We start from the raw sequence: 24625 nt of genomic DNA, 5'->3' as shown, positions 1-24625 counted from the left end.
CCTCGGCAACAAAGTTATCCCAGAAGATAACTATCCATGTGGTAGAAGGTGATGACAGTCAGTTGCCTGACAAAGATTCGAAAAGTATAAAAACTTTTCAATTCCTCAAGTTGAAGGGAAGCTTTATGTATCAGGAGTCTACTGACATGAGGGAAAATACTGACTTGCTGAACACAAAAGGATCTAGAAACTTCCAAAGAAATGCAGAGTTAGAATAAGGATGTTTTGTTTAAACAAGAACATGTTTAGTTTGCCAGTCTTGCAAGTAAAAGTCCTTCTCTCATGTGTTCACATCTTCCTATGGTGTCCAAGAACTAATTTTGATTTAAATCATACTTTTAGATTTACTTTTTAAGAAAACAACATGAAAAGGTGTTCTTGAATTAGAGTGAAAGTGGGTGAGATCAAGGCTGGGTTTAGTAGACAGCAGGATAGTGAATTCCAACTCGCAGGTAAGAAGCTAAAAAAAAAAAAAAAAAAACCAAGAGAAATCAAGAGGTAGCAGAATCAGAGGGAGAGGCATGACCCGAATATAGGCTCCAGAGGCCACTGATGCTTTTGAATCCAGGAGCTGGTTTCACTGACGGTATATGGCAGGTGGACAAGAATAGTCACTACCACGTCACACAGTATTTTTACCTTTATTTCCTAAGAAGATTAAACTTTCACATTCACATTTTATGTCTGACCCACTAGGTCCTTCTCCCCTACTCCAGAAACATTTAACCCACTGGCCAGTTTCAATCAAATTGACAAATGCCTAGAAATCTTAAAGACATGATCCTACCCATGTGTTAGTAATTGGATATTAAATATTCAGATGTCCAGACACTTTTAACAAGGTCACTAAGCAAGACTCTAAAATTAAGTTGTCGAATAAGAGAGAAAGTGTTCATGAATCAGAAGGACAAAAATAACAAAATAGGATCTGTGTTGCTCACTAAATTACAAAGTGGTCTTGAAAAAGAATAGTTTGATAGAGATGCAAAATTATTCAGGATAGCTTTTACTGGTAAAAAATAAAGCTGGCTGCAAAAAGTTGCAGAGAGCTGTTGTGTCACTGAATAATAAAATGGCAAGTGAAATTCAGTCTGGATATACACACGGAGGGAAAAACATTGCAAAGCATACTTACTTGATGTTGTCCTTGACATTAACCAGTAGGACATACAAGCTGGACTACCTACGAAGAGTTACCTGAAAGCACTCATAGTTAACAGGAGAAAAGCCATGAGAAATTATAAACACAGAAATAAAGAAAGAAATAGAAAACAACTTCATCTCACTCTGTGAATCTGTGGTGTGCTCATCTCTTGAAGAAGTTTCCATTTAGTATATGACAGAAATAAAATTTGTAGTAAAACTATAAAGACTACAGAGAAGAAAGATAAGCACAAAAAGTGCATGAAATGGCTTCTGTAAGTACAGATATTTTCAGCTTGGGAAAAAAGTGATTGCATACAGAGGTAGAAAACAGTTTTGAAACAGATGACAGGGAAAAAGTGAATAAAGACTGATTTGATACAATTTCTCATAATCAAAGAAAAAAGTGGAAGTAAATGCAAAAGAATCTTTTGTTAAATCAAAGGAAGATAATTTCTTTTCACACTGCATAAAGAAATTGCAAAAAATCACTGCCGCAGAACGTTTTAAACAGTATATTTTAAAACAATTAGATACATATTTAATAATACTCAATGGGCATTTAAAAAAATATATATATAACAGATAGTGATATAATAAAGCTTCTGAGTAGTAGAAGATGGGAGGTATATCAAACCATACCTTCCCCACTCTTTTGCTCTCACTCTAAATGTTTGTTGTTGTCCACTTAACCTAACCTGGTTCAAAGATCTTTATGGTCCAAACCATGCTTTGTATAAAAAAAAGAAAAAAAGACCAGACCACTGGGAGGTCTTACGCTCCTGCTGAAGAAAAGGATGAGAACAATTGTCTACTTAATATCATGGACTCAATATGGAAAAGAGATGTTAGAACTGCCATAAAAAGAAAAATACTCCTGTCCATGAAAAATTAAATCTGCTTACAGTAGATGTATTTTGAGTCTCTTGTCTCAGGTGGCTTAAGGCTTTGATTGAGACCAGAGTAGTAATAATATCTTTCTTGTATAGATTCTCCAGTGTCTGCTGAGAAATGCACTCCTGTTTCAACTTTAATTGATTTTTTTTTTTTTTAAATAAATACTAATCACAAGACAACTCTACTGAAAAACAAACTTAAATCATTCTCATGTTCAGGGAATCAAAATCTCTGATTGAGTCTATGTAAAAAATGAAAACACAGGAAAAAACTATAACTGCATCTTTGAATATTTCTTAAATTTCAATGACTGACAGCCAGACAAGCCAGACAAATAACATTATTACATGTAACCTTTTCCCCCCTCTTTTCTCTTTTTTTTTTTTTTTTTTTTTTTGGCAGGAGGTGGTGGTGTTACAATTTCTGTAACCAAACTTTTATTTTACTATGTCCCTAGACTTAGACCTCTACTTCTCTATTTGGATAAAGAGAAAACCTGTGCTTCTGCAGTTTTTCATGAGCCTCAGTAAGATCTTTGGGTCCTCAGCACTTCTGGAAAATCATACCAATGGTTTTTATTAAAATATAACATTTTATATTTAAGATGTCTACTTTTATATTACCATATTGCTCAATAGAGTATATGAGGTCCAACATGAGATACATGACAATAAAAATGAACACTAAGTCAAAGACAGGGAAAATAAACTTCATCCCTCCTTGAAGAAGGAAAGGATATAAATGGCTGGTCAAGTACATGTGATAATACTTGGTCTAATGAAGACACACTTACATTTTCCAGAAAAATGAAATAATGTTTATTTTGAGCAAAGGAAGCATCAGTCTCCTGGATGAAGAAGAAACATTAAATTTCAAAGAGGAAAAAATACATTTTTCTGGACCCACCTGCAGGACTTCAGGAAGAGAGGCATAAGCCAGTAGGTTCCACCAGCAATGGGCGCTCTCTATTGAAGTTTGTCTAATGGATGCAACCTGAGAAATGTACTATCTACCAAGAAAGAAAATCTTCTTAGGAAAAGATGGCAAATAAGCTGGAAAAGGACAAGCAATCATTCTGATTTAACACTAGGGTTCAAATCACAGCTCTGCGCTCTCATCCTCTCTTCCTTCCACTGGCTGTGGTACTCATCAGCCCCTTCACTGGGCTAATCTAAAGAAAACTAACAGATACTGACAAGGAGCAGGGAGTAACAGGAACTAGGAGAAAAGCCTATTTCAGCAGTGAGACAGCAAATCAACAGTATTGTCAAATTCTATCAGTGTTATAATTTGTTTTTTCCCATATCTTTTGTAAATCTTTGTAACTATTTTGCATTTTACATGGTAGGATTATATGCTTTAATTTGCATTTATTTTCCATGATAAGCCTTAAGATATCTTGGTAACACTGAAGTTTTCCTCACACAAGAATAGGGTAAAGCTGTAAAGTAGGACACCAGGGCACTGCAAACAGTACCTATCTCACCTGCCTGTTTTGCAGTGTATCCAATGAGTCTGAGCGTGTCTCATTTCAACTACATCATTCTACTGGTGAGCTGGCAATACAGCAGTCAGCTAAGTGGTACTAAACAAAAAGGCTTCCTGGCAGGAGAAAATATTAGGCTGTACGCTTGAACTCTAAACAGTCACATGGCACTTGCCACCATGTATTTAAAATTGAAAACTAATATACAAAGCTGCTACAATTTTATTCTTTTTTTTTTTTTTCCCCCTGAGCAAATTTTTAGCTATGGAACTTGTGTCAGTGTCTCTTCTGCAAATTATGTTCTACTACAGAGTTACTTGCACAGAGAAATCACTGCACAAAAGACAGCACAAAAAGGTAATTTATGTAAGAACATCAGATCAGAAGGAAAACACTGTAATGAAAAATACGTGCACTCCATTCTACATGAAAAGTAAATAAAATGAAGTACTTATATGCCAATGAAAATTCTTATCGTATTTAAAACAGCAGTCAGTATAACACCATGTTATCTTGTATCACGATGATTTGATGGCGTTGTTAAAGAGTTCCTTCCAGCTCCAAACTGCCCAGAAATCAAATGTAGTTTTGAACTCAATATTTAAGCAGTTTGAAAATACTGATAGTTAAACCTAAACATTGTTCTGCTCTAAGTATTGTTATACAACCACTGACGTTCAAGACCTGTATTGCCATTTCTAGTCAAGGATGAAGAGTTTAGAATGGATGCCATCACTGTAATGGCATTGCTTCCCCCCACCTGCCCAACAGAGAAGTACGCAGCTACATAAACACAGTGGATCTTAAAAGTGCCTCAAGGACAGCACACATTTTAAGAAATAAAATAAACCAAAACAAAAATTTGATGCAAACTTCAATAAAATGTCTTAAACTGAAGCAAGGATACTTTCTGAGGTTTTGGTGGTAAACATTTAAAATATTTATCTAGAGTAGAACAGCACAGACACTGAGCATGGAGATATCCTCACCATTTCTAATACAATATGTTGAATCTTTTAAGTCAGAGTTAGAAGCCAACAAAAGTCAGTTTCAAATACACAAAGCAATTTTAAATTAGTGTCAAAATGCCCCTCTGGCAAGGAACAAATATAAAACTAACTTGCATTTCATAAGTCCATAGAAATATGTTAAACACATACATCCTGAACAATTCAGCCATCATGCTATCTCACTTTACCAATCCTTTATGCCAAAAAAGATGACAAAATGTAAGATAAAAAGGCAACAGATAATAAAAAGATAAAATTGAGGTCTTACGTTACACTATTTTGGTTTGTGGAATCTTTCACACTTGACACAGTCTATGAACATTTATATTAATCAGTTCTACAGATTTAATGTTTGAGTGTCTTGGGCATAACTTAACAAAAAATTTCTATTTTGAAAGCATTTACAAGGTATTTACAGCATTTATCTTTAAAAAAAAAAACAACAAAGAAACAATAGCAAAGCCCGAATCAAGTGAAAAAGTGGAATAATTCATTCTCATTAAAATGCAATTCAGGTTAAAGAATAAACCCAACTGAATATTTACGGCTAAGAAGCTCTCACAACATATCTTTTGTACGCAAGATGCATAATGTCTTTAATTTTTCTACTTTACAAAGTTCTGCTACAGAAGACAGTGATATATTTTTAGTGGATTTCATAGATACAGTTACAGAATACCAGAGTGTTTACTGAAGTGAGGATTTGGGAACCTTTCCAAATTTCTCTTCCCCTCAACTAACTAGCTCAGGTACAGGTATTTGGGATTACATGTTCAATGATTTACTTCACAGAGCCTAACAAATGACTGATGAATCCTAAATTAAACTAGACAGAAAATATGACACGAGCTAGAGTACCTTTGCTACCATACATACTGAGACAGAGATGGACATCATTTAAGCATCCAATCCTATTCTCACCAAAGTCAATGCAACAAATTTTGAAAGAGAATGCAGTTCTAACAACTCCAGACAACAACAGTTATCTATCGCGCTAGGAAATACGTAACAGCAGACTATTTAAGCGTGCTGTCATTCCCCTGAAAAGCCCCTGTTGCAGTTCATGAGAAAATGGGGCCTGCTCTGAGAATTACCAGTCTGGAATTTAAGCTGGAGACAGCACAGTATTTATTTTTCCACTGCAAACAGAGGAAAACATGCAGCTCAGTGAGACAAGGCATTATTTCAGCTTTGATGGGGAGAGGGGAAGACAAAGGAGACAAAACGTTTTTTTTCTGTGAAAACACCATCAGCAGGATCCTCTCTTTCAAGATAGGCCACTGTTCTCTAGTCCTTGGGAGGGGAAGGAGGCCATCCACCATCTCCCTGGATTTCTGCAGGAAATGGGGGAGCCAGAACGCACTCCTGATGCAGACATGAAGGAATACGACAGCCCCGCCTGTCTTCCCATTCCTTCCACATGAAGGAATCTGACTGTCCCACCTATCCTGACCCTCCTCTGGCACCGCTCCTATGCCGTTCCCGAATCATGCCACGCGCTGGGACGAGAGCTGCCTGTAAACAGTGCCTTGCAAAACACCCCATCCCTTCCCAAGAGCCGTAAGGTAGGTAGAGTCTGAGCAAAAGCCCTCACATCAGCAGTGTCGGGATGCCTGTAGCCCATGCTGTGGCTAATATTATGTTGCAACACAATTAGTTCACCTTCCCTCTGAACTTATACTGCAGTTAAAGGCATTTCTGTTTACAGTAGATCGAGAATATCAGGGGGGAAAAAGTCAGTACATGCACATCCTGAGTAGCCACTAAAATAGCAGAAGGCGTAGGTGTGGAAATCTAAGGAGAATCCCCATGTTTTCTTCCTTTCCTGCTTTAGGACACATGAGGTAGCAAAAGCAAGCCTGATAACAGCATCATCAGCCTTTGAGTACAGTGAGAAAAGCAGTTAAGCATCTATCCAGGCCCTTACAATTATTAGTAGGATTGGTCCTTCCATCTGTATCTGGAAAGCTAAATTTCTTTCAAAAATAATATCCTCTATTATATTTCTGCCTTTACTAATTTTACATCTCTCTCTCAAATCCAACATCACAGGTCCATCCATAGATAGACCCTCTGAAAAACTTTTTACTGATGTATCCCTAAATGACATTTTGGCCTATAGCAGGCTTTACAGTTAAAAATATGAATCAGAAGATAAAACTAACTAAACAAATTCCATCTCTAAAGTGTGTTTTCCATTTGGAAAGCAGCACTGCTGATACAGTTGTAAATGATTAAGTCAGAAATCATAAGCAACTGAATGGCTTAGTGACAAGTTATTTGTGTAAAAATCTATAATGTTATTGCTTAACACTTTAGCAAAAACTTTGCACAAATTTTATCAGCTCCTGTAGGTTCACTGCATTTATTATCCATATTATCAGGTTGATAAGATCCATATTATAGGTTGATAATAAATTTGGTATAAGCACAACTGAAATCTGATAAGCAACTTGTGGAACTGCTTGAGGTCGTTTCAAAAAAGGGTTGGCACTATAGGTGACTGTCTACATTAAGATATCCTTACTGGTTTTAAATACACTGTTCACCAAGAAGTGCACACAGAACAGTCTGCTAAATAACAAAATGTAGAAGACAGTACAGATCTGCTGCACTTGCTGAGTCAAAACACAGAATTACTCCTTAAGCATGTTTAATATGCAAAAATAATCTCACTTAGGTATAAGAATCCCATTTAGGTATTTAGGTATAAGAAACTTTCACTTAAAAGATACACTTGGAAATCCCATGTAAATACATAAGTATTAAGCTTTAAATTATTATAGAGAACTACTGTAATACAGCAGAATTTGCCCAAAATCGGAATTAAATAATCACAACCACTTATTATGGATAAAGATCCCATTGAAGTGTAACCTGACAGGTGTCTGTGGACTAGCAATGAGAAATGCTGTCCATTCAGCATGGCAACGGTTAGTTTGAGAAATAACCACATGCTTAGACTTCAAATGAAATTTCTCAACATTATCGTAGAATCGTAGCTCACAGAAGTGAAGTTTTGGCAAAATCTGCGATTCCTTGGACACATACGGGTGGTTAGCTGGATTAAGGAAGAGCTTTTACATCATTTTAGCACACTGATGAGACTAATCATCAAATACCAAATGCAGTGCTAGAGTCAGCATGGTAAAAAAACCTTCAGGGTTTAGAAATGCTGCAGCAATAGCAACAAAAATTATTCAAAATGAGAGAAATTATCTACAGTGAAACATTTAAATAGCTTAATCTTTCAGTTTATCAGAAAGATCTTACAAAGAATAAATATTTTCCACTGGAAGAAAATGCCAGGTAATAACAGAAATAAAAATTACTAATAGATGTTATAATGAGACAGAGGAGGTAAAAGGATCCCAGATGGAAGCAATAGCCAAATTCAATTCAGAAATTTCTTGAAGATGAACAACCAAATCAAACCTGCAAGGATACCACCTCTTAGGACAGATTAACAGTAGAAGTGATAGATCCCTCATTTCTTAACATTTTATCAGATTTGCATACCATTCTACAAAACACACTTCACTGAAACAACTTACTGGATTCACTAAATGAATAGCAAGCAATTCTTAACCCTCTGTTAGAGGTCTGAATAGATGGTCTAAGTGGACATTCTGGCATTAAAGTCTATGAAACTAACTAAGCATTGCTACATAACAAGCAGATGTAACTACACTGATATTTAAAGATGTTACATCCCTTTATGAGACATTATAAATTATGAGTTATTCCCATATTTACTAAACTAATTCAGTTGAAAACTCTCATGGAATTTATTTTTTTTTTTTCCCCTTTCTTTTTCCCCCGTTAACTTCAACAACAAAGATAGTAGATAAGAGCATATTGTTTAAATACATAGTTAAAAATTGCAAGCAGAAGCTACTGGAATGTCAAGTAACAGAACTAAGAATGAGTAAACAGTTTTTCTCTGATATCAATTCCTTCACTTGACAGTCAGGCATGAACTTATTGAGGAAAAATAATTACCTCAATTAGAGGTCAGTAACATAAGGAGTTTTGTCTGGACAAACAATAAGACAGAAGACATGACAGACGGATGAACACAGAACTGGAGACTGAAAGCTAGTATTGGATTGAGTAGTTAAGCAGACGGGCAGTAAGAAGCCTGGAAATCAGAATCGATGGAGGGCATTGATTAAGCACAATTCAATGTTTTGCTTCTCTGAAGAGACAGAAGAGACCATTGACACTAACGCATGCTTTGAGTGAGTGTTCATTTTACTACTATAAATTATCATGACATCAAGTGCTTGGTTTTGAAGGGCAAGAAGACTGAAGACATTAAAAGCTCCTAAGTGGTAATGATCACTGAAGGCTTTTTCTCTTATTATGGTGATTCTCAATGACACTAAAACAAAAGGTTCAAGAAAAAACACACACAAACATACTGGCATGTCCAAAACACACTATCAGAGTTATGGAGGTTTAAAAAAGTACTTACTTGGTACGTGTCCCATAACCTGATGGTACACCGTAAAGGGACTTCTCTCATCAGCAAGTTATTCATCCAACGGAAAGCAAATTGCAAGTATTTCACCTCATGCTGATCCAAGTGCCTATGAACTTGTTCTGAAGATAGAATAAACAAAGATTTTACTGCAACTTTTCTGAAGTCCTTAAGTATCAAATGCACTGTTTGAAAAAATAAAATACTCCTCCAAACCCAAGCAAATAAAATGTGGTGGTGCATGCAAACTCTTACAACTGAATGAAAATCCCCAGAATAGAAATGACTCGTTAAACATTACATTGGATTATTTTTCTGCCTCTAGATGGCTTAAACAACTGCTCTCTGTTGTGCTATCTTAAGAAAAGATTAAGGTCAGACCTTTACAATATACCACAAAAAATATACAAAGTTATAAAGTGAAATGATTAGATACATATATCCTCACTAATTTCTTAGGCTACGAATTATTTGGGGCAAGACTACAAGAAACAAAGTTTGCAAATAACATAAAGGCTTCCAAAAATAAAGTGTTGGTAATAAAAAGAAGACAATATTAAATTAACAAGGCAAAGAAATATAAGGAAAGTACATGTAAAGGTTGCATTCACTTGAGACAAAAAAAAAAAGTGAGATTAATGTGTAGGAAACACAGTAAGCAAATTTAAGTCATTTGCAGCCTAAATAATTTCTTAGTATAACAAATAAATACAAATAAAAACCAGTACAAATCAATGGTTTCTAAAGCAGTACTCAATAGAATCACAGAATCATTAAGGTTGGAAAAGACCTCTAAGATCATCAAGTCCAACCGTCAGACCAACACTACCATGCCCACTAAACCATGTTGCTAAGCGCCTCAATAGAATCACAGAATCATTAAGGTTGGAAAAGACCTCTAAGATGATACTCAGTCATATCAGTCTGTAATATAAATATAGACAAATATATAAAACTGTATGCACATCTTAAAACTATCTGTTACCTCTCCTGGGAACTTTTTAGTGTCATCGCTATATATAAAGATGTGTGAATCTTTAAATGAATCATTTCACTTCTATGTATAACACTAACCAGCTAATTAGATACTTTTGCTGTACAACAGACTGAACTGCTACTACGGGATGTGAAAAGATAGAGAATGAGGGTGGAGAGAGAATGATTTTGTGCTCTTTTAAGTGATCTCATCAAGTCCTGGATAATCCCTCTCCTCCTGTCATTATGTGTACAGGAAAAGTACTACAGCATTACCGCTGTATATTGTGCCTATTGTTGATATTTCTAAAATTACGTAAGAACTCTGTGATGGATTTTCCACTACCCATCACAGCCTCAAGACCCTGTGACTAATCTTCTTCCTTCCTCTACAAACCAAATATCCTCCCATCACCTTCACACCCTTCTTTCCCAGGCTTTCTGCAAAACTCATCAGCTGCCCTAGCTGGGAGAGAGACAACAGTCAATATCGAGGGTAGTTCTGAGCTCTCCATAAAGTGAGCAATCTGTGCAAGTGCAACAAGTATCTAGCCAGCACTCCAAACACAACAGCTACCTGTTAGGCTTACTCCGCAGCCCTTCCCCAGCAGCACTGCTAATCTGGGTCACTTTTTTTTTTTTTTTTTTTAAATAATCAACAAATGAGCTTTATAAAAGTCATGGAATTCTGCACAGTGGAGACTTTTCTCCCTCTGTAAAATGTTGATGAAGCAAGTCCTCAGCTTGAAAAGTTATTGGAAGGAGAAGACAGATGTGGTAACCACATATGTTCTGCAACCTTAGAGAAATAGGCTTAAAAATGAAACAAGGCAGTTTATATGTAGAAGTCCACATTTTGAAGACAGTATAAGCTTTAGAAGCCTCTGTATTTTAATTTTCCACACAGAGGCCTTGCATGCCTCTAACTTCTAAACAGTTAGAATAGAATAGAATAGTTCAGTTGGAAAGGACCTACAACGATCACCTAGTCCAACTGCCCAACCAATTCAGTGCTGACCAGAAGTTAAAGCATGTTATTAAGGGCATTGTCCAAATGCCTCTTAAACACTGACAGGCTTGGGGCATCGGCCACCTCTCTAGGAAGCCTGTTCCAGTGTTTGACCACCCTCTCAGTAAAGAAATGCTTCCTAATGTCAAGTCTGAACCTCCCCGGTGCAGCTTTGAACCGTTCCCATGCGTCCTATCCCTGGATCCCAGGGAGAAGAGCTCAGCACCTCCCTCTCCACTTCCCCTCTTCAGAAAGCTGTAGAGAGCAACGAGGTCACCCCTCAGCCCAAAGTCTAGACAAGCGCAAAGTCCTTAGCTGCTCCTCACAGGACATTCCTTCCACCCTTTCACCAGCTTTGTTGCCCTCCTCTAGACACATTCAAGGACCTTCACATCCTTCTTAAATTGTGGGGCCCAGAACTGCACACAGTACTCAAGGTGAGGCTACACCAACACCAAATACAGCGGGATAATCACCTCTTTTCACCAGCTGGTTATACTGTGTTTGATGCACCCCCAGATGTGGTTTGCCCTCTTGGCTGCCAGGGCACACTGCTGACTCATATTGAGCCTGCTGTCAACCAGCACCCCCCAGATCCCCTTCTGCAGGGCTGCTCTACAGCCACTCCTCTCCCAACCTACACATGTGCCTGGTGTCACACCATCCCAGGTGCAGAAGCCAGCATTTCGACTTGTTAAATTTTCAAATGTTAAATAAATCATTGATGATTGCCCAATGTTCCAATCTATGCAGATCCCCCTGCAAGGCCTCTCATCCCTCAACAGTCAACAGCACCTCCCAGTTTGGTATCATCAGCAAACTTGCTAATGGTGTATTCAACTCCTGCATCCAGATCAGTGATAAATATATTGAACAGAACCAGCCCTAGAACTGAACACCCTGAGGAACACCTGTTCCTCACACAACTGGTGACCAGTTGCCAGCCAGATGTAGCCTCATTCACCACAAACCTTTGAGCCCTGCCCTTCAGCCAGTTCTTCACCTAGCGCGCCATTAGGTTAGTTATTCAGGACAAGTACAGAATTACTACCGCGTGTCTGTCTTTGCTCTAGGCAAATTTAGCTGCAAGCTCAATATACTGAAGTGAGATATTATGTTAAATTTATTTTTTAAATGTCACATTTAGATACCTATATTGCAGACTATTATAATTAGATAATCAACTACATCAAGCAGGATGAAAAAAAGTCAGTTTTATTTCTAACTGAACTTACTAACTCACAAACATTTTGTTCTTCACACAGCAGAAACAAATTTCATTTGGTTGCTTGCAGCCATTGAAAGTAAATAATGAAGAACAATAAATTGTGTCAGTTGTGGTATTTCAACTACAGTTATTAATAGGCATAATGATTTTCCTGAAAGTTGCTTTCTAGTCTAAACAAGTTAAAAAAGAGACTACTAAACTCTGTGCATTATGTACAATTGATGCAAGACTGGAATAGAAGATGTATTGACTAAAAAAGCTAATTCTTCCTATTTTGTTAATCGTGAGTAGAGGCTATTTTGCTGACAAAGGTAATTTGGACAGTCATAATCTAAATTTATATTTTCCATTTCAATAAAAATAAGTACGTGTGTGCAATGAACAAGCAAGTTATATAATTACTGTCAGCTTTCAGACTTCAAGGGGTTTATAAAAAATACTTCTATTGTAGTTTCTGATAGTAAAAGTATCTTACAGTTTTAAAAAAGATAGTTGTTATCAAAATTCAAAAGAAAATTAAATTTAATAAGTTTCAAAATACTTTCAATAAATCTCTATATAAAGTTTTGGTAAGCAAGTCTTCTGATTAAAGAATAAAATACATTATACAGATGCATTCCAAAGTAGCATACTGCCAAAAATATGTATTTTGTACATAAAAATTATAAATAGTTATAAATGCTTTAATAAATGCACTTATTGAACATATTATTTTGAATGATCGCGTTTAGCCACTTTAAACAGATGCTTCTTATGGCAGAAGAACCTATACATATAAAATATTCATTGTTAATGTTTAATGTCAGCTTCTCATACTGTTTTATTGATTTCAGAATTAAAGTTGTATGTGACTACAGAATCACAAACTAAAGCCACGGTAAGGACAGAAATAACCTGTACTAAAGCATGACTTAACTGCTGTCCTGACTGGGGGATACTGTCAGAATGAGTGCCTAGGAAAGTTTACATATAAGCAAAGAGGAACCTAAAAATAATAGTAAAATTATGCATGAATTGCCAAATTACAGTGGCACAGCATGGTGCCACTGCATTCATCTGTATAATTTATTACTTCAGAATATTAGCCTTTTGATGTTGACCTTTATTTAAAGATTCCTATCAACCCAAGCAATCTTTTCTGACGTTTGACTTTAGACCTAGGTTTGACACTTTTGAAAATTATTTAAAGTTCATTTTTTACTCATATTTCATACCCTGGCACTTCATTTTTTAACTCCATTTTATCAATACTCTATACGTATTTCATTGTAAATATAAAAAGCACTAATTGTTAAAAATTATCTGAAATGCAGTTAAGCTAAGAATCTCTGATAAATAGGCCTTTTAGTTCAATAAAAGAAAGGTGTGCATTTCTCATGAAGAGCCACACAATTCTTCTTGAAGAGCATACACTAGCTACAAGAGTAACTCCTCTGCTACCAATCCAAAATGAACAGTAAAATAATCATAGAATCATTAAGGTTGGAAAAGACCTCTAAGATCATCGAGTCCAACCGTCAACCCAACACCACCATGTCCACTAAACCATGTCCCTAAGTGCCTCATCTACTCGTCTTTTAAATACCTCCAGGGATGGGGACTCAACCACTTCCCTGGGCAGCCTGTTCCAATGTTTCACCACTCTTTCAGTAAAGAAATTTTTCCTCACGTCCAATCTAAACCTCCCCTGGCGCAACTTGAGGCCATTTCCTCTCGTCCTATCGCTTGTTACTTGGGAGAAGAGACCGACACCCACCTCGCTACAACCTCCTTTCAGGGAGTTGTAGAGAGCGATGAGGTCTCCCCTCAGCCTCCTTTTCTCCAGGCAAAACAACCCCAGTTCCCTCAGCCACTCCTCATAAGACTTGTTCTCCAGACCCCTCACCAGCCTCGTTGCCCTTCTCTGGACACGCTCCAGCACCTCAACGTCCTTCTTGTAGTGAGGGGCCCAAAACTGAACACAGGATTCGAGGTGCGACCTCACCAGTGCCGAGTACAGGGGCACGATCACTTCCCTACTCCTGCTGGCCACACTATTTCTGATACAGGCCAGGATGCCATTGGCCTTCTTGGCCACCTGGGCACACTGCCGGCTCATGTTCAGCCGGCTGTCAACCAGCACCCCCAGGTCCTTTTCCGACAGGCAGCTTCCCAGCCACTCTTCCCCAAGCCTGTAGCGCTGCATGGGGTTGTTGTGGCCCAAGTGCAGGACCCGGCACTTGGCCTTGTTGAACCTCATACAATTGGCCTGGGCCCATCGATCCAGCCTGTCCAGGTCCCTCTGCAGAGCCTTCCTACCCTCGAGCAGATCAACACTCCCGCCCAACTTGGTGTCGTCTGCAAACTTACTGAGGGTGCACTCATAATAAGCCAACCTTTGCCACAGAGGTTTATTGGCACTGCCATTTACATGCAGAGTGATGTTTGTGCATTGCTCCTTAACGTATGAAAACATGCTGTAGAAATATGCTAGCGCTCCTGTTTTCCAACGGCACTCTAGCAGGATTATCTTCTTTCTGGACCATGCCAATAAAGGCAAGCATTATAGACTAATCATTCAGAGACTAACATATTGGAAGACAAGCTGAAGAAAGCGAACAGTGTGAAGCACTGACACATTTCAGAAAACAAATTCCATGTCTACTACAGATGAGAATCTCCACCGACTATAGTTATCTTCATTTTTTAATTAGTCGCTTTGTTATTTTTAAAAACAACTGACATTGCAAAGAAATAAACAAACATCATAATCTATAAATTTAGAGAGAATAACACAAGCACCTAATAAGAAAGCATGACACCCAGAAGAACCATTGTTTCAAAACTTAAAACCCTTTCATTTTGAAATATATAAAGTCTCTTACAGAATTAACATAGGAGCCTGTCTTTCTTTTAATTCTCTAATGACTCTTTTGGAAGGTTCCCGGTATGAAAATGCGAATCTAACAGTGACAAGAAGTTTTTTAAAACAAACAAAAAAAAAATTTCTTTGGCAGGTAATAAACTTATGGAGGAACCTAGCAGAGACAGAACTACTATGCATAACTAAGAATTACTTCAGAGATACTCCATGTCTTCAGTCACTATTTTATTAATGTTTTTTTTCCTCAATTAACTTTTACTATTAAATACAACTTAACATCTTTCCAGACACCTTTTAAAAAAACTGATTAATAGACCAGTGTGATCCAAATTTCTCCTCCTGTCTTCTCTCCATCAGTAAGAAAGATAAAAATCCAGCAAGTTTTCAGCTGCAGAATTTGATAGAATTTACTCTTTTACTTAGGAAGCAGTTTTGAAAAAAAATTAATCAGTTGAATTTAAAATCCAGACACCTTTCATCCCATGTTAGGTCAAATGTAGTAAGAAATTATTAATTATGACTTAACTCACTCAATTTGACAATTTGGCACTGATGATAATGGCAATGGTGATAATGAAGCTTCGTAACATAGGTTATAGCAAATCCACATTTAAATTTTTTAAACGTCCTGTGACAAATAGCCAAAATATTACAATGTTTGGCATTTCATTACCTCATGGTTGATCAGATTTCTCCCATACACTACTGTGCAAACATTTACCTTTTACTAGACATATCAGATTATCAGTTAAATTTTGCCACTGTTTATTAAAAGGGTGAATTTAAAAAAAAAAAAAAACAAAAAACATGGTTTAATCTCAAATTCATTCACAAGGGATGTGCTTGCAAAGCCTGGAATTTGACTGACCATTATATTAAAACCAGTAAACTGCAATGCCACAACTTGTGTGATATTGAGCAGGCAAAAATGGTGTTTCCCTCTTTGTGCAATATTGCAACTTCTTGACTACAGAAAAGTTTTCATGACCCAGCCCATTACAAGTATGAGATGTTAGGTACAATCTAAGTGAATAGTGTAAAGTAACATTTCTTTTCCCCGTTTCTTCATAATGCTGTGACTTGATACTTGACTGACAGCTTCCAAGTACTAGCTTCCATCTACAAAACTTTAGTATTGTTTTCTTAACTACATAAAGCAACCAACCAACTAGATTTTATTCTACTTAATGCAGTACTATAGCAGGCATTTATTTCTACTTAGCTGAACTTTCTAAAAGTGTGGGTAGCTATTAAAAAAGACAGTATTGTAACACAAATAAACTACATAATCTAGAGGAACACTGCTTACTAGAAACGGTTTTATCCACAAAAGTTGTCCCTGCAAGCTTGCATGCATGAGACCAGAATCTCCTGAAAAGCAGTGACTGCTCTGACTTACCACAAACACTTGATAAAACTGTTTTTCTTAAGTATTGCCTGCAAGCTTCCAGATGTCCTGAGGGAACAAGCATCCCTTTGATCGCATCAGCCTCCATATGGATATGGTCACCCATGCTTGTCTTCCACCATTTTGCAGCACATTTTGCTCCAGTCTAGACTCATAGACAGTTGATTCACATGGAGCAGTTCATGCAACTTCATTCATTCATTTAGGGACTCCACAACCAACATATCCACCACCAGCTCGTGTGTACTATCCATTCAGTCAATATAGTAAAATGTTGAAATCTTTTCTACTACACCTAGATTCTTTAAACATTGCCATTTCCTTAAAATAATAGCTCCCACATACTGAATCTTTCTGTCCAAAAGAAGGAACTTTGTCATCAGTAAATGACTACTTTTGTTTTGAGTACTCTACCTACCAAAAGCAAATTTTTTATTTCATTCTCTCTCTTCCTGAATTGTTTCTACCTTATACGTTACAGTATGTTTATGGGAGACAAAGGCGAGAGTTTGGAGTAAAATCTCAACGCGAGACGTTGCGAGATGCAGAATAAGGCTTACAACTTCCCAACCTGAATTAATGCAGGTCTGAACAAAAGTAATTCTGTCAAGACTACAGTTTAGCAATGAGTTATTATTAGGTATGTATATTAATTTTTATTAATATACATTAATAACAAAAGTTCTTGATGCCTAAAAAGACATTCAGAAGATCATGAATGTGCACTTGAAGACAAAATCTCATTATGATACACAATTCTGCTTTAAGTAATAGTAGGGATCCGAGTAAGAGATTTACATGCTGATTATACCTTGTTCCTGAATTAGTTAGCTTTTTATACCTGGCTAAAATCATCCATTGTAAGAATTATAATAAAAGCATTTAAAAAAAATAAATTGAAAAGTCCTGTACAAAATGAAAAGATGACTGGCAGAAAACCAGAAATATTACCAAATTATATTCTCCTCATGGCCTACAATTTAGAGATAATGGTCTATTTGAATCTAGCTCACTAAATGTACAGCTAGTAGCTATGACTGAGAAATAAATTCTGCATACACAAAAGATAGAGCTGATACTCCAATACTAAAAAGCCCAAGACACTGATCCCAAAGCAAAAGAAGAAAATACTAGAGGGAGGGAGGGAGGGAGGGAGGGAGGGGAGGGGGGAGGGAGGAGGGAAGACCTAGTTGCCTCAGGGAACCAAATGCAAGTAACAAATCTGTGGTGTCCAATGCAAAATGGAGGAAACTATTTGGAGAAACAGTAGTGATCAAGGAAGATCTACCGTTCTAGCTAAAAGTTAGGAATACATCCTGTGTTTCCAGGTGGAAGTCGAACTCAGTATTCAAAGCGTAACAAACAGTGAGAAACATGTTTGATGAGACACTTCTACTTCCAGGTAGCATTCATTGGACTTCCATAGCCTGTTCTAAATCAAACTGTGTGCTTTCATATCAGGGTTTATGCCTAACACTTTTTAAATTCCCCATCATGTTAAACTTCTTTTTTCTTCCCTTTTTTTTAATTTGCCATGAAAATAGTAAGTTTTGGCTATTTAACAGTTAAAGTGCTTACAGAGGTCAGGAATTTACAAATGATTTACAGTCAGTCTCAACTCTTGCTAAGATCTCTAAACTCTGTAATAGCATACAAATATAATCTCCATGGTAAAACATAACAATATGATCTAAAAGAGAGATTAAATAATTATAATGCCCAGTGAGCAGCACTTGAGTGGATTAAAGTATAATACAGTAATTACAACAATAAAATCAGATAAAAAGATAACTACTAGTGAGCTAAATAAGATTTTTTTTTTAAATGAAAAAGAGCTTTATGGCACAAATTAATTGAAACAATTATTAAATGCTTACAAAATTTTTAATCACTTCAGCACCAAGCTGACATATAAAGATGGACTGACAGAGAAGGTCCTTATTTTAATCACTAATTTTCAGCAGCAGTAAGGTCTAAATAAATTCTGTTTCCATTTCCAATTCAAAATGCTTCCGCATGGTTAAAGACTACCAGCCTTTTCAACTATTACAATTAGAGCTCTTTTTTCCAGATACTTCAACACAATCCTAGTTCAAAATTACAGGTGTCACTAAAATGCTTCACAATATAATTGAACATGAACATAATTTTGCACATACAATTAAGTATTCTTTAACCATACTTTAAAAAAATCATTAGCGTGACTGAATATGTAACGAAGATTGATCAAATGTCACCTATTACGACAGTTTAATCATCAATTCATTGTATGGACACACAAGATTCAAATTAAAAACCAAACAAATTAGTTAATCTCTGTCTATCACAGTATATTGAACAGATCACTACTAAGATGTTTAATAAGACGACATACTAGTCTTGGTTGGTATTTTGCCTTTTTGAGATTCAGATTTTCCTAAACAAAAAAGCAAAACAATTTTTCTCTGCAGTTTAAAAAGTTCAAACAGCACAGAAACTGAATGTCCTTTAGAAACTATGGAAGTATCAAAACTACTCAATAGGTCTCTCTAAGTACTTTTTGGGCTTAACTCATCATATGAAATTAAGTTCTGAGCAGAACCGTGAAACGTTGGTGTTTGAAGCATTGGACAGCTCTATGGGAATAGGCATCTTTATCTCTTGGGACGAGAACCTGCTGAATGCCAAACACCAACGCAATGTTCAGAGGAGTGAAGTCTGGACATTTAAAACTTTAGCAGCCCAGAAAGAACATGCAGCTCTTAAATCAACTCAGACATTAAAAAGGATAATTCCACGAGCACTAATCCTATTCTAATGAAGGATGTGATATAAACATCTCCAATTAAATAAGAAACAGTAACATGATACATAAATATTAAGAATTGTATCAACCAACCTTTTAGACACATCTACAGCAAATATTTCAAAGCATGAGAAGTACACAGAATGGTGCAATTAAATAACCTCTTTCACTGTGGATAAACAAAAATACATATAAAAATGAAAAATTTTTAATTGACTACGTTTCATGAAGAACTTGACCTGCACATATATACACACAACACATAAATATATACAAGAGATTCATATTTTAAATTTCTATGTGCGTAAATAGCAAAAACATATGCAAAGTATAAATTTAAGGCCATGACATGGAAGTACTTTATTACAAGTCCTTACTTGTATCCACAGAACTGCAGACAACTGACCAAACAAGACATTTGTAACCCAAGACAGAAATAAGTAAATAAAGTATGATTAGTGGAGCCAAGATTGATTTTTTCAGAACACTAAAACAAAATGCGTTATCTAATTTGTATTTCATTTGAAGTGAATGAAACAAACACATTTACAATATGGCAGCAATAAAAAAAAAAAAAGGACTTGTAAAATCCTTAATATAACATGGTTTTAAAAGGTGAAAGAGCATTTTAACTGCACCTAGGCATAAGTAAAAATATTTTCCCAAACAATACTGTGTAGTATTTATTAAAAAAATCATTCTTTAAAATAATTTGGATGTAACAACTTTAATTTTGCACTAAAAATTCCTTCCTTTCTCTTGAAAAATTTGTGATTTTTGTTTTACAAAACAGATGGCCAGAAGATGCATTCACAGTGTACACAGCAGAAATACTGAAATATTAATGAACCTTTGAAAAATGTTGCTGAATTCTAAATTAACTTCCTTATGGAAAAGTCAAAATGCAGCACACTTTTTATGTTCTTAGGTATTTTTCCATTACTTCCATTTTCAAAAGAAAGGGGGGGGGAAATATATACAGCAACAGTAAAAGCTTTTTTCTTTTTTTTAATAATTTTCTGCATTTTTATTTTTCCATTTCTTGTTACTAAGATTCAAGGGTCAATTCTACAATAAGATTGGTGATTACTGGTGAAAGAATCTGGAACACTTATAACAGAATTTATTTAACTACAAGAAAACATAAGCCCAGATTAGGGCGTGCAGAACACAGACACAAACCCTAGGAGTTGTTCTATAAAAGATGCAGAAAAAAATCTTCCCAAGCTTACCCGCACAGAAGATGCAGAATATTTATACTAAGTTGAGTTGGCAATACTGCCTTTATAGTTTATTGCAATGCTAATGAGAAGCCAACATAAATAAAAAATAAATTTAACATTATAATAGGCTATTTTATTTTTTTTCTAGAACTTCCTTCTTGCTAATTTAGAGAGAATGCCATGCAATTTTAACATCTTTTATCAATGTTTAAGAAAACCCAAGACTACCGTTATCTACAAATGCTCAGCCTTCTCCAAATGGCTACCTCAAACTCTAATGTAATTACCAGATGTCTTACAGTAAACTGAAGAATCTCAGACTCTCCCAAGCATGAAACCAGCCAAATGCTAAACATCAGTAAATTCTGGAAACACAAATCCTGAATTGATTTTGGCATTCCTACGCCACGTTTCTTTGCTTCCAAGCCTAAATGAAGCAAAAGTGGAAGACTGCATGCTACGTGAGTGTGACCTTTTACAAACCATGAGAGATGGCTCATAATTTAGAGCAGAAAAGCCCTACTGACATTACAGGAAACAGAAAAGATAATTAGTTATAACAGATTACTTATATTATTGAGTCATCTATTGATCCTCCTTCTCAATATTTTTATATAATTCCTAGAGCAATCTGAATGATAATGACAATGAGATAAATGAGAATGAATAATATTTTATCTTCAAATTCCATCTGGTCTATAACAACGTTCTATTAACAAACTCAAAAATTCCATTAAACACATGATTCATCAAAATTATTTTCTGGAGTTTAAGCAGACTGAGATTATGATCAAATTAAGAGTAGCTTGGCTGTTTGAAGTCTACTGCAATGTTCTGCAGTATACACACAAGGACAGTTACTTTGCCAGGAGTTGTGATCCATAAGGCTGGGTTAATGAAGGTTGCTTGAATCACTAACATAATGCATTAACACTCTCCGAAGGGCGAGCATCACTTTTCATACATGGGTAACCCATTACAATTAGCAAACAAGCTGTACAAGCTTCATCCACTCGCACAGCTACTTATTATGTTAAGATTCTCTTCACCACGGAGCTACCCAGCATCAAAAAAAACATGTGACACAGTAGCAACAGGAATATTATTTTCTTCTACAATAACCTTAATTAGCACTTAGGATATTTACAGTAAATATAGATCGTGAGATTTCTCTTGTAGAAACAAAGTTACTGAATTCATATCAACCATACAGTTCCCTTTAGCTACAATATAGCAGACCCAGTAAAAAGATAAAAAGACAGAAGCAAAAAGAAATTGAGAAGAGTAAAGCACAATAACATATAATTTAATCAAACTATGTCGTGACTCCATCAAAAAGCCAACCAGGTCAGGATCCCTTACCTGAGGCATCCAAAAGTTTATGAAGTGACAGCGGTACACATCCACCATTGCCTGTCTAACAACTAAAACTTTATTTCAATCTTACATGTACTTTGGTGTATTTTTCTGGCAAAAGAAAGTAACTGAGTGCACAGTCTTCTGGACAAAAAGAAACAGCCCTAAGAATATTGAAAGATGCGTATCTTTTACTATCCAAAACTTTAACTGGACCACTGTATTATAAGGGTTGTGATCAGCAGTACAAAGCCCAGTTGACAGCTAACTACTAATGGTGTCCCTCACAGGGATCAATACTGGGGCCAGTACTGTGCAACACCTTTATTAACAACTACTGATGGCATAGAGTGAACTCTCTGTGTTTGTGGCTGATACCAGATTGGGAGGAATGGTTGACATGTTGAAAGTCAGGGCTACTATTTGGAGGGACCTTGGCAGGCTGAAGGAACGTCTGATAGAAATCTTCTGAAGTTCAGGAGAGGCACACATCCTGTATCTGGGATGGAATAGTCTCATGCAACAGTACTGACTGGGCACCAGCTGGCTGGAAAGCAGCTCTGCCAAGAAGGACTTGGGGGTCCTGGTGGACAACAGGCTGTACCCAAGCCAGCACTGTGTCCTTGCAGAAAGGAAGGCCAACTGTATTCTGGGCTTTCTAAGCAAGATAGAAGCCAACAGGTCAGGAGAAGCGATTCTTCCTCTGTATTCACCACTTGTGAGACCACGTCTGCAGCATTATGTCCAATTCTGGGACACTGGCACACAAGAACAAGTCCAGTGGAGGGCAACCAAGGTAGTTAGGAAGGTGGAGCACTGTACACATGAAAGGAGGCTGACAGAACTGAGTTTGTTCAACCTTAAAAAGAAAAGTCTATGAACAGCTCAACTACTTAATGGGAGAGTGTAGAGAAGATGGAGCCAGATTCTTCTCAGAGGTATACAGAGATAAAATAAAAGTCAGTAGACATCAGTTCCATAAACAAAAATTCTAATTATTTATATTAAAAAAAATAAATCACAATGACTGTAGTCAAACCCTTGAACAGTCTTACCCAAGGAGGTTGCAGAATCTCCATCCCTGGAGTTACTCAAAACTCAGCAGGGCAAGACTCTACACAGCCTGATATAAGTTGGCCCTGTCCCCTTAGATCAAGAGAGGCGAGAGCAGAGGTTGAAGAGAAAACTGGATCCACATTTAGAAAGATAAATAAACAATTACAGTTTTTGATGCAGAACTACTTCAACAATGTCTTATTAAATACAGTCCTATAAAGACCTCACAAAATTATTTTAAATCAGATTAAAAAAATCAGGAACCCACACTTTACTTTCAGTTACAAAGACTGGTAAAGGACAGTTTAAGAAAATACATTTATTTGCTACAACTGTCTGTCTGGTTTTGGTTGGGTTTTTTTAAGTGTAAAGCCTTAAAAATAATGCTTCCCAAACCTAACCATTGAGAAAAGTTATTTAACTATATCCCTAAAGCATTGAAGGTACAAATAAGCCTTCAGCATTTCCTTCTTTCTTAGAAACTAAACAATAATTTATTGTACTATGTTGTTTAATAAAAATTTTCAAAACAATAAGGTCGATTATCAGAACAGCATTTTTCATTTTAAAAACTTGGTTAAAGAATTTATTTATATAAATGCTCATTGACCAAGTTCAGGAAGTCTATTTATAGGCATTATAATTATGCACTTCATTTAATATACAATCATTTGCTTCTATAAATAATTGAAATGTAAACACCAATATTGATATAAGCATAAAATGACATATAAAAAGTCACACTGCAAGCACTCAGATTATTTTTGAAGTAACAAAATACACTGCTTTAAAAATATTTTTCATATATTTTGCTACTCTATATACAAATGCATCCCCTTATATTTTTCATATTCATTTACATTTTAAACAAAAAAATGCATCTACAACAAAAAGTTTTACATACACTTACATTTATAGTATAATATTACATAAACATTGTTCTCCCTGCCCTTAGTTTTTGATCATTAAAAATACTTTAACATCCTAAAAGGGCACAAAGAGCTTTATCAAATATTCAGGATGTAAATATGTACAGGCCAACCCAAAATCTGCTATGGTAAGCACTGGCACAAAAAAAGCTCACAGTACATGTAATGAAAAGATGGAATTAATCTTTCCAAGAAGATTATCAAATATTAAGCTACACAAGAAATATTTTTTCTATCTCATCATTGACAGGCAAGTGTGGCAAATATATGCCTGGTTCTGCTTGGCAACATTTTGTTAATACTCTGTTCATTAATTTAACAAACTATCAAGAGAGTATGTTTAGAATGGGCAAGCATTATCTCTTGCATTTCATTTAATTAAACTCTGTTCTAGCAATACGACAGTCAGCATTTCATGAAGGGAATTATTTTAAGGATGGAGGTAGAAAATATTTCAAAGTGCCCTGCTAAAACATGAAAGCATAATCTAAAATTACCCCTGCACACGCTGTAATTTATCTATAATATTAAAGATGTTATTTCCAGAGTTCATAATTAATTGGATTCCACAGAGAAATTATTCAGGCATTCCAGATAGCAAAATGATGCACAAAGGCACAAAACATAGTGCTGAAGGACAACCATAAACAACCACTGTGACTTGCCCGAATTACAACAATCATAGAGCTTAATGTGAAATGAATACTGGCTGCATTTTGTATGTGGTCATTACTCTGCTGCAAAGAAATTGCCATTGAATTTTGATTATATTGC

At 36.1% G+C, this 24625-nt stretch overlaps 1 protein-coding gene across 1 annotated transcript in view; it reads right to left on the bottom strand.

Moving 5' to 3' along the window:
- TBC1D22A (TBC1 domain family member 22A) overlaps positions 1-24625 on the bottom strand; it is a 192158-nt gene that overhangs the window by 71146 nt on the left and 96387 nt on the right. Inside the window, exon 11 of the mRNA XM_076329068.1 lies at positions 9014-9141. Coding sequence (XP_076185183.1) covers positions 9014-9141 — 128 coding nt within the window. The remainder of the gene's footprint in view (positions 1-9013; positions 9142-24625) is intronic.

The sequence above is a fragment of the Aptenodytes patagonicus genome, chromosome 1 (assembly GCF_965638725.1).
Source record: "Aptenodytes patagonicus chromosome 1, bAptPat1.pri.cur, whole genome shotgun sequence".
NCBI lineage: Eukaryota > Metazoa > Chordata > Aves > Sphenisciformes > Spheniscidae > Aptenodytes > Aptenodytes patagonicus.
The sequence above is the reverse complement of the archived record's forward strand: the minus strand, read 5'-3'. Positions and strand labels throughout refer to the sequence as shown.